General features: G+C 35.2%; 1 protein-coding gene across 3 annotated transcripts in view; it reads left to right on the forward strand.

Annotated features, from left to right (window-relative positions):
• The window catches only part of ATAD2B (ATPase family AAA domain containing 2B), a 150,914-nt gene that overhangs the window by 49,029 nt on the left and 89,689 nt on the right, over positions 1-12,196 (forward strand). For all 3 annotated transcript variants that reach the window (XM_019943168.2, XM_019943169.2, XM_073791563.1), the window contains 2 exons: positions 5,750-5,838; positions 11,757-11,916. In XM_019943168.2, coding sequence (XP_019798727.1) covers positions 5,750-5,838; positions 11,757-11,916 — 249 coding nt within the window. The remainder of the gene's footprint in view (positions 1-5,749; positions 5,839-11,756; positions 11,917-12,196) is intronic.

Genomic DNA, 12,196 nt, shown 5'->3' on the forward strand with positions numbered 1-12,196 from the left:
TTACTAACACTAGACATCAAGAATGAAAAGATAATATGAAAAAGAAATTCATATTTATTACAGGTATAATGATTCATGCATTGATAGCAAAGAAGCAGCAGTATGATTGTTTCATGGTAGCCTAGCCTATGCACTAGTGAATGAATTGTTATAAAATTTTTATGGCATACACAAATTACAGTCATATTCATAATACAGTAATGGAAACATTGTTATATTAGGAAAAAAACTCTTACCTGTGATGATTGGCTGATATGCAGCTTCTCCAATTACGAGAGAGGGGCATGCTGTATAGTAATATAGTTCTTTGAAAGCAAAGGTGTAAAACTGTAAGAAAATGAACACATTATTAATTTTTTATTAAATATCACTCACCTTATACTATGTAAGGATATGCTGGCCGTTTCAGTACAAGTCTTGCACACAATAGTCTACACAATGAATACTTTAAGTGGTAATTATGACAAAAATGTCTCATACAGTTCTTGCTGTACAGTTATTAGATTTTCACATGAAGACACTGGCACACATACATAATAGAAAGTTTATTAACTGTACAGAATGATGATTGTTTACTATTCATTAAATGGAAGTGGATTATCATAAAGGTCTTCATCTTTGTCATCTTCATGTTGAGCCGGCTGAGGCGGAGGAGAAGAGGAGGGGTTGGACTTGCTGTCTCAGGGGTGGCAGAGGTGCAAGAGGTGGAGGAGATGCAAGGCACGGCAGGAGAGACAGGCACACTTGGTGTAACTTTATGAAAATACATCATAATTTCTGCTTGACTTTTTTGCTTTTTCATTTCTCTAAAAATGTTTCTGTATGGTACCAATCCTTCTTCCACCGTTTGCTCTAGTCTCAGTGCCCATGTCATAGACATGTGGTAAAAGCAGTCAAAAGCAGTTTTGAGTAATCGGAAGTTTTCTGCCAGATTGTCTAAGGTCAATTTGTTTTCTGGCACTGCTGCTTCTACATCTTCTTTCTCATTGCCTGACACTAGTTCGGAAGCACTCATATCCATCTTCTGGATATTTCATCTTCTGTCAGTGCCTCTGGTGTTATGTCTGTTAGCTCTTGAGTTTCTCCAAGATTCATATCTTGAGGCCCTTCATGCCCCACCTTTTTTTTTGGCCATATCTACAATCTCTTTTGTGATTTACTTAATTGGCTCTATCATAAATCCTGTAAAGTCACCCACAGCATCGGGACACAGTTTTCTCCAGCAGGAATTTATTGTTTTGGGCTTGGTGACTTTCATGGCTTTTTCTAACAATAATGGAGAGAAATGGTGTAACCCTTCCAGACATTCATGATGTTCTCTCTATTGGGGCTCTCTTCCATAGTGTTGACAATCCTTTCCATAGTGTCCTGTCTATAATGAGGCTTAGAAGTCCTTATGAACCCCTGATCTGGAGGCTGAATTAGAGTTGTTATGTTTGGGGACAAGTAGACCACTTCAGCATCTTTGGTATTGAACTCATCGAGTTCTGGGTGGCCAGGGGCATTGTCCAATATCAAAAGAACTTTAAAAGTGGTTCTCTTACTGGAAAGGTGCTTCCTCACTTCAGGGATGAAGCATAGATGGAAACAATCCAGAAAAAGAGTTCTCATTGTCCAGGCTTGCTTGTACAACCAAAAGATTGGCAGCTGGTGTTTATCTTTTCCCTTCAAGACTCGAGAGTTAGCAGCTTTATAGATAAAGGCAGTCCTGATCGTAAACCCGATTGCATTTGCCCAAAACAGTAGAGTTAGCTTATCCCTTCCAGCCTTAAATCCTGGTGCTCATTTCTCTTCTTTACTAATAAATGTGAATAGGGCACTATTGTCTGCATTAAAAACCTGTTCAGGCAGATACCCTTTCTCATCAACGGTTTTCTTAATTGTGTCTGGGAACTTGTTTGCTACCTCTTGGTCAGCAGACGGTGCTTCTGTTACCTTGACATTTTTTTTTTTTAATTTTTAAAAAAAATGTTTATTTTTTTCAAAGAAAAATAGCAATAGCCAACTGGAAACCTGCTTATTCTTCAACTCCAATTTTGTTTTCTTTAAATTTAGAAGTGACTTAACTGATTTACTATTTTAAACAAACCCCAGCACTTCCCTGGTGGTCCAGTGGTAAAGAATCTGCCTTACAGTTCAGGGGACACGGGTTTGATCCCTGGTCAGGGAACTAAGATCCCACATGCCGTGGCCACTAAGCCCCTGCCAGAGCCCGTGTGCCTCAGCTAGAGAGCCTGCGTGCTGCAAACTACAGAACCCACGCGCTTTGGAACCTGCACGCCACAACTACAGAGCCCATGAGCCCTGGAGCCTATGTGCCACAGCTAGAGAGAGAAAAACCCGCACACCGCAACTATAGAGAAGTCCGTGTGCTGCAATGAAGAGCCCCCGTGCCGCAACAAAAGGTCCCACATGCCTCAGCGAAGATCTCCCGCGTGCCGCAACTAAGACCCAGACGCAGCCAAAAATAAAATAAATAAATAATAAATGTTTAAAAACAAACAAACCCTCCCTTTCCCCTTTACATGTTTACCATCTACTTATGCTGAATCCTTCCAAGGAGATTGCTCCAGCATATATCTCCAGGTCCTTGCTTTGCTTATTTTACCAAAAAATGCAAAACACAGTTCCATCCTGCATCTGAAGGGCTCCAATCGTCAAAAATAGGGAAAAAAACCACTTTGGAATAGCCAGTTAACTTGAATTAAAAAAAATCCACACGAATGCCTTTTGGTTGGGGCAGGAATTCACTCCTATGTTCCCGGTAATATGATCCAGCTCCATAAATCCTTGTAATTTATCCTCCCTAGCCTATGCACATACCTCTATCTAAAATTATTTGCTGGCATTAATTTCTACAGGTTTAGATTTTTCATCTTCCTTTTGCTTTAAGTTTTCATAGAATGACCTTGCTTTTTCTTGAATTATATTAGAGTCTACAGGAATACTTTTCTTATATCCTGCATCCACATAAAAGCTGCATTTTCAATATGAGATAAAAAGGTATTTTGCAAAAAGTTCAAGGTTTCACACCTGTTGGTGTAGCTGCAACAAGAGCTTCAGGGATTTCCTTTTCTTCTTTTTTTTAAAATACCCCTTACGCTGGATTCATTTATCTTGAAATGGCTGCAACTGCAGCTGCAGACCTAAATCTACGATACATATCAAGCAATTCAGCTTTTTCTTGTAATGTCATGCCTTTTCTTTGCTTCTTGGGGGCACTTCCAGCATCAACAGTGGCACTTTGTATAGGTCCCATGGTGTTATTTAACGTTTACTGTATTGCAGTAAACACAAGGAAAAATATGCAACATCACTTTAAGTAAAAAAAGATCACTGTTTACTGTGATATGTAATTTACTGGAGAGAGGAACTGTTCACAAGGAGAAGATTAGCATCACACAGCATTTTAAGCGGATATTTGCAACACTTGAGTTCAGCGCAATAGCAACAGGAGGTGGCTATGATATTATTACAGTAGTACAGTATGTACCACAGTTAATTTTATGCAGTTATGATTTAATACTGCATCTTTGTTTACATTTCGACTGTAAATGGAGCAGGTACAGTGTTTATTCATGTAAGTTTTGATAAATTTTAACTTTTTATGATAGATTTGTGTGTATTTTATGATAGTAAATGATAAAATAGACTAGTATCTACGTATATTTTATACACCCATGACATACTGTGTTCTTAATTTCTTCACTATTTCTAGGCTACCCAGTTCATCTGTGAGTTTTTTCAAATTGACATAAATCTCCCCCAAAATATTTTCAATATATTTATTGAAAGAAATCCACGTATACAAAGGTCAACTGTAAAGTGCTTATCACATTAACTGGTGTTAAATACACTGTACTTCCTTTTTGCAATTGTGTGAGGCCATAGTTCTAAAAAAGAGCTGTGTTTCATGTATGTAAAAGTAATGATTAAATCTTTACTCTTCTTCTCTTAGTATGTAATTCTAGCCTTATAAAGTTTTTTTTTTCAAAAGGGGCAAAGTTTTGTGGTTGAATTGTCTTTCATTTAAAGTTATTAGAGGGACTTCCCTGGTGGTGCAGTGGCTAAGAATCCACCTGCCAATGCAGGGGACATGGGTTTGAGCCGTGGTCCGGGAAGATCCCACATGCCGCGGAGCAACGGAGCCCGTGAGCCACAACTACTGAGCCTGTGTGCCACAACTGCTGAGCCCGTGTGCCACAACTACTGAGCCTGTGTGCCGCAACTACTGAAGCCTGCTTGCCTAGAGCCCATGCTCTGTCCACAACAAGAGAAGCCACCACAGTGAGAAGCCCGTGCACCACAGTGAAGAATAGCCCCTGCTCGCCACAACTAGAGAAAGCCCGTGCGCAGCAACAAAGACCCAATGCAGCCAAAAATAAATAAATAAATTTAAAAAAATAAAATTATTAGAGAACACTGGAAGTTTAATGAACATTGTTATCAGTAAGGGAGAAATGAAAAATTGTATCCATTCTTTAATAAGCTGACCTTCCTGTGAACTAAGAATTAGCTTTAAGTAATTTTGAAATGAAAATAAACTCTATTAATTTGAGTAAATTATATAACAGTTTTCATTTGTAATTAAAATTTATTTACCTTAAATCAAGTTCCTACATAGATCTGTGATTTATTGAGAAAAATGACACTGTGAAAGTACCGGAAGAAAACGCAGGAGAATTTTGTTTCTAATCTCAGAGTAGGGAAAGTCTAACTATGGAAGAAAAGAATCCACTATATAAAATCTTTTTTTTACATTCTGCGTGGCAACAATATGGTAAGCAAAACCAAAAGATGATACCCTTTGAAGAAAAATATTTTCATTTCATTTCATAGAGAGAGTCTGATTTTTAAGTAAATATAGCTCCTAGAAATCAGTAAGCAGAAGACCAATGATCCAATAGAAAAATTGGCAAAGGATATGAACAGAACTTGTGTAGAAAAAGCAATATTAATGGCTCTTTTAAGGTATGAAAAATGCTCGTCTTCCTTGATAATAAAAATAAAAATTAGAATGAAAATGAGGTAACATCCTTTATCTTAAAACGTTAGTCAAGAACAAGAAGTTTGATAATAAATTGTTGGTGAGCAGTCTTAAATATTTCTGGTGAGAAGTGTAAATTGATACATCAATGGAAGATAATTTGCAAGTATCTAAATTAGGAATGACACATGCCTTTTGAACCATAAGTTCCACTTTTATAATTTTTTATATTGATATGTTTATATTCATGTGAAATGTTAAATGTACACAGATGTTTGTTCAAGCATTATTGATAATAGGAAAAGATTGAAAACAGCTTAAATGTCCATGAGTAGGGGACTCGTTTAATTACGGCACATCCATATAGTGTGGCATTTTGTAGCTGTTAAAAAAGTATGAAGCAGATCTTTATGTACTTACATGTAAGCTAATTAAAATATATCAATAACATAAAATAGGCTGTGTTATACAATAAAAGCAATATGTATAGTGTGTTTAAATGTGTTTAAAAATACATGTTTGTTTATGTGTATAAATGACATGTATGGAAGAATAAACAAACTGAAAACAGTAGTTGTCTACTGGGTGGAGACCTTGTGGTTGGAGTCTGGGGTGATAAGGAGCTTTCCTTTTTCCTGTATAATCTTTCTTACCTGCTGTATGTTGTACCATTTGCTTATATTACCTATTAAGAAAATACAGTAATTAAATTAAAAATGAAAACTAATACAATAAATAATGTTTGCTTTCTTTTTATACTAGGCATATTTGATGAGACCGTCTATAATATTTTTTGATGAAATAGATGGATTAGCTCCAGTTCGCTCTAGCAGGCAAGATCAGATCCACAGGTAATTTTTCCTAATCTGATTATGTTGAATTCTTTTCATTTGTTGACATAGTATTTAGATTTAGCCCTTGGATAAGTGCTATGAGGCTTATAAGATGTGACCTCTGTTCTTGAGGAAGACTTCTTTCATTAGCACAGGGGTCAGCAAACCAGGACCCATGAGCCAAATCTTCTCCCTGTTTTTGTAAATGAAGTTTCATTGGAACACAGCCATATTCATTGCTTTTTGCGTTATATATATCTCCTTTTGCACTACAAGAGCAGAGATGAGGGAGGGGTTGTGAGAGGAAGATCATATGACTTGCAAAGCCTTAACACATTTACTTTCTGGCCCTTTACAGAAAAAGATGCCTAATCCTGATATAGCATAATGTTTTTGAAATTTATCCACGTCACATACACTAATATTTTGTTCTTTTTAATTTCTGAGTAGTAGTCCTTGGGCAGCATGTGTGTCTCTGTGTGTATGTCTGTATGTGTACCACAATTTGTTTAATTCCTCTGATAGAGATTTGGTTTGCTTCTATATTTGGCTATTATGATAATGCTGCTGTGAACATTTGCATACACATTTTCATGGGACCATATGTTTTCATTTCTGTTGGGTAAATACCTTAGAGAGAAATGGCTGAATCCTATGTTAAATGTTTGTTTAAATTGATACTACTTTCCAAAGTGGTTTACCATTTTATGTTTTTAACTGTAATGTATCAGGATTTGGGATGCTTCTCATTCTTGCCAGCATTTTGTATTTTTACTCTCTAACTGTTGCTATTCTAATGAGTGTGTAGTAGTGGATTAATTTTCATTTTTCTGATGACTAATAATATTGAGCATCTTTGCATGCACTTATTGCTCATTTACATATTTTCTTTTGTGAAATGTCTGTTATATTATTTTACCCTTTAAAAATAAAGAAATCATATTGTATGTCTCATTGTAGTGTAAGATTTTTTTTATGTGCTCTTAAAACAAGCCCTTTGTCAGATCTATGTTTTGAAAAGTTTTCTACTAGTCTGGCTTGCCTTTTTCTTAAATATGACTTTTTGAAAATCAAAAAGTTTTAGTCTTGATGAAGCCCATTATGTAAATTTTTTTGGTATATATTTTTGTGTCTTGAGAATAATTTCCTAAACCAATTTGTCAACTATTCTATATTTTCTTCTAAAATATTAGTAGTGTTAGCCCTTAAATTTTGGTCAGTGATTCATTTTAAAGTTAACATTCATATGTCAGCATAAGGTAAGGGTTTGAGTTAATTTTTATAGCTAGTGCAAGGTATGGACTGAAATTTACTTTTTCCATATTTTTTTTTCCAATTGTTCCAGGACCATTTATTGAAAAGGTTACCTGTCTCCATTGAATTACTTGGCATCTTTGTCAGAAATTGACCATTAAGTTGTCTATTCCTAGACTTGTTAGTTGGTTCCATTGATCTTTAGGTTTATCCTTATATCATTGACTTAATTACTTGAGAAATTTATACAGTCTTATTAGTATAAGTCCCCAACCTTGTTCTTTGTAATTTAAAAAAAAATCTTTTTTAAAGAGCAGTTTTAGGTTTACAGCATAATTGAGAGGAAGGTACAGAGATTATTCCATTTACTCTGTGCCCACACTGATACACAGCCTCCCCCATTATCAACATCTTTCATCAGAGAGGGTACATTTGTTACAATTGAGGAACCTGCATTGACACATGATAATCACACAAAGTGTGTAGTCACTCTGGGTGTTTTGCATTTTGTGAGTTTGGACAAATGTATAATAACATGCATATGTCATTATAGTATCACGCAGAGTATTTTCATTGTCCTAAAAATCCTCTGTGCTCTACCAACTCATCCCTCCTTTCCCTCACCACCCCACCCCCTCAGTCCCTGGCACTAATGATTTTTTACTATCTACCCTCGCCCTTTCCGTAATGCTATGTATTTGTAATCATCCAGCATGTAATCTTTCAGGTTAACTTCTTTCATTTAGCAATATACATTTAGCAATATGCATTGTGACTTTTCTTGGCTTTTTGTTTGTTTGTTTGTTTCTTCTGTTTGCTTTAGGTTTAGTTTTCTCTTTTTCTAAATTATTCAGATGGAATTTTAGACTTTGACTGAAACTTTTTTCTTTTCTAATATAGGCATTGAAAGCTATAAATTTCTTTTTAAGCACTGCTTTAGCTGCATCCCAGTTTTTGACCTCTTATATAATCAGTGTCCTACAGTTCAAACTAATTTCCAATTCGTCTTGTCATTTCTTCTTTGACACAATGAATATTTAGAAGTGTGTTGTTTAGTTTACAAGTTGTGTTTTTTATCTTATTGTTTCTAATTTAATTTTTTAATTGAGGTATAATTAACATAAAACAGTGTATTAGTTTCTCTAATTTAATTTTATTGTGGTCAGAAACGATAACTCTTAAAGTCATTTTAAATTCACTGCAGTTTTCTTTATGTCCCAGGTATTGTCTGTGTTGTGAATTTGTATTCTGCTGTTTGTGGTATAATATTCTCTATATATATCAAGTAAGACAGGGTTATAATAATGTTATGCAGGACGTTTTGTGTTTTTACTGATTTTTTTTGTCTAGTTATTTTATGAACATTAGAGAGATGTGGTAAAATGTCCAACTATGATTGTAGAATTGTCTCTTTAATTCTGCCAGTTTTTGTTTCATTTATTTTGAAGTTTTGTTTTGGGTGCAAACACATTTATTATTTTGGATGTCTTTATTTTTTTATTTTTTATTTATTTATTTTTTTGCGGTACGCGGACCTCTCACTGTTGTGGCCTCTCCCGTTGCGGAGCACAGGCTTCGGACGCGCAGGCTCAATGGCCATGGCTCACGGGCCCAGCCGCTCCGCGGCATGCGGGATCTTCCCGGACCGGGGCACGAACCCGTGTACCCTGCATCAGCAGGCGGACTCTCAACCACTGCGCCACCAGGGAAGCCCGGATGTCTTTATTTTGAAGTTGCCTTCTAATTATGAAATGCCCCTCTTTATCTTTGTTAACACTTTTTGTTTTGAAACCTATTTTCATTAGAATCTAATGAAATGATTATCTAATGATTATCTAATGATTAAGCTAATCTAGACTTCTGATGTTTTTTGCTTGGTACATTTTTTTTCCATTAACTTACTACCTACCTTTCAGTGTCTTAATATTTAGAGTATTACTTTTGTGGATGATACATAGTTGGGTCTTGTTTTCCTAACTGGACAATCTCTTCATTTTAATTTGAAAGTTTAATCCATTAATGTTTATGTAATCATTGACACAAATGAATTGGAGAATACCATTTCATGTTTGTTTTCTATTTATGTGTGTTTTCTTTTTGTTTTTCATTTCTTGCTTTTCTAAAGAGAATATTTGGAGATATTTTAGAATCTTTTTATTTTACTACTGATTTTTTAAAAAATTAATTTATTTTTATTTTTGGCTGCTTTGGGTCTTCGTTGCTGCGCGCAGGCTTTCTCTAGTTAGGGCGAGGGGGGCTACTCTTCATTGTGGTGCACGGGCTTCTCGTTGCGGTGGCTTCTCTTGTTGCGGAGGATGGGCTCTAGGCGTGCGGTCTTCAGTAGTTGTGGCTTGCGGGCTCTAGAGTGCAGGCTCAGTAGTTGTGGTGCATGGGCTTAGCTGCTCCATGGCATGTGGGATCTTCCCAGACCAGGGATCGAACCTGTGTTCCCTGCATTGGTAGGCAGATTCTTATCCACTGCACCACCAGGGAAGCCCTACTACTGATTTTTTTTTTCTTTTGCGGTATGCGGGCCTCTCACTGTTGTGGCCTCTCCCGTTGTGGAGCACAGGCTCTGGACACGCAGGCTCAGCGGCCATGGCTCATGGGCCCAGCCGCTCCGCAGCATGTGGGATCTTCCCAGACCGGGGCACAAACCCGTGTCCCCTGCATCGGCAGGCGGACTCTCAACCACTGTGCCACCAGGGAAGCCCCCTACTACTGATTTTTTTAAAGCTCTTTTATTGAGGTATAATTGATACAGAATACTATATATACTCATTGATATACTTAAAGAGTACACTTGGTAATTTTAACATATGTATTTACTTGTGAAACTGTAACTATCAATACATATAAGGATACATATAAGAGAGGTTCCAAATGGTGGGAAAAAGGGATGCAAAAGCTTAGTAACAAATATTCACAGCAGTGTTATTCATAATAGTCATAACATGGAAATAACCCAGATGTCCATTAGCTGATGAATGGTTAAATAAAATGTGGTATATCCACATGGTAGAATATCATTCAGCCTCAAAAAGGAATGAGATTCTGACACATGCTACATGTGTTTATCTTATACATGTAACATTGGTGAACCTCACATACGTTAACGCTAGTTGAAACAAAGCCAGACACAAAAGATCACATATTGTATTGTTTCATTTATGTAAAATGTCCAAAATAGTCAAATTCAGAAAATGGTATAAAAGTGTATCAAGTAAATACTAACAGAAAGCTACTATTGCTATATTAGACAAAAGAGACTCTTAAGACAGAAAGCATTATTATACATAAAAAGAGGATCAATTTACAATGATAAAATCTTCAATTTATTAAAAGATGTAATAGTTTAAAATTTATAATTCCCTAATTACTACATTTCAAACTGTATAAAACAAAAATTGGCAGAACTGCAAAGAGTCAAATTGATAATCATTGTGAGAGATATCATGTACCTCTCAGTAATTAATAGACCAAATGAGCATAAAATAAATTCTCTACAGATTATTTGAACAACTTTATTATATTAATCTGATCTTGTGGGCATACTTATCTAAGGCAATTATAGAATGAACACTGTTTTCAAACAGACACAGCATTTATAAAAATTGACCATATATTGTGCCTTAAATCACAACTAATTTCCAAAGTTTAGTAATATACAAAATATAAGAAACAAATGACAAAAAGATAAGCAGAGAATTTTATGTTTTTATCAAGAACTATTGTCCTAACTCTAAGCAATCTCTGGTATTAGTAAAATAAAAAATTATAGCTAACTATGTATGAACTGCAAACAGAGATATGCAGAAATCAGGAAAGTAGAAAGTCACTTCTTTGAAAAAAATAAAATTGACCAACCTGTTGCACAATTGGCCATGATAAAAAAAGACAGTGATAAAGCAATATTTAGGAATACAAAATATGATGTTATTTTAGATTCTGTAAACATTAAAGGTTAAGAGGATGAAGGCCTAAGCTTAAGAGGTAAAAGTATAAAACTTTTAGGAAAAAACCTGTGGGAACATCTTCATGACCTGTATGAATGTTCACAGCTTTTTTGGTAATAGCCAAAAACTGGAAACAGTCTAAATGTCCATCAACATGTGAATCAACAAATTGGGATCCATCCATAAAATGGAATATTGCTTAGCAATGAAAAGGAATAAACTATTGTTAAACCAACAATGTGGTGAATTTCAAAATAATCATGCTGAGGGAAGGAATCCAGAAAAAAAAAGTATTTACTGTGTGATCCCATGTATATAAAATTTTAGGTAATGCAAGCTAATCTATAGTGACAGAACTCAGATCAGTGGTTGCCAGGGGATTGGGTCAAAGAAGAGCAGTAGGGAATGGATTTTGAAGGGCATGAAGAAGAGCATGATGGATATTACTTTTTTTCATTATGGTGATAGTTTCACATACTTCAAAACGTAGCAATTTGTATACTTTAAATATATTCAGTGTATTGTATGTCAGTTATATCTGCAGAAGACTTAAACCTGTTTAGAGTGATACGAGAAAGTTAAATGGAACTTAGTTTTACTTGTGAACATGGATATAAAAATCCATTTTTTTAGTCTTTAAGACTGATAAAAGTTAGTATAAGCAGCAATTTTTGCAACTTTTTCTTTCTTCCCTTTTTAAAATTTTGTCTGAAAATTTTGTTACAGCTCTATAGTATCAACCCTCCTTGCTCTTATGGATGGATTAGACAATAGGGGCGAAATTGTTGTTATTGGTGCTACAAATAGACTTGATTCTATAGATCCTGCTCTCAGGAGACCTGGTCGTTTTGACAGAGAATTTCTTTTCAACCTTCCTGATCAAAAGGTAAGAGTTTTTGATATATTAAGATTTATTTGTGACTCAATTATGAAATATATATATATATGTATACATATACTTTGAAAGTGGTATTTTATGAGTTGTCATTTTCAAAATTTTGTGCTTGTTGGATATCTTAGTTACTCCGTAAAAAATTCTTGTCATTATTGAATAATTTAATCTTTTTTGTTAACAATTATCAGAAAGTTTGTGATTTTTAGGAAGTAAGGGTATGATTTTTAGGTTACTATAGATGCTTACTTACTCTTTTCTTTAGTTCTCCACA

Source organism: Tursiops truncatus, chromosome 14, assembly GCF_011762595.2.
Source record: "Tursiops truncatus isolate mTurTru1 chromosome 14, mTurTru1.mat.Y, whole genome shotgun sequence".
NCBI classification, from domain to species: domain Eukaryota; kingdom Metazoa; phylum Chordata; class Mammalia; order Artiodactyla; family Delphinidae; genus Tursiops; species Tursiops truncatus.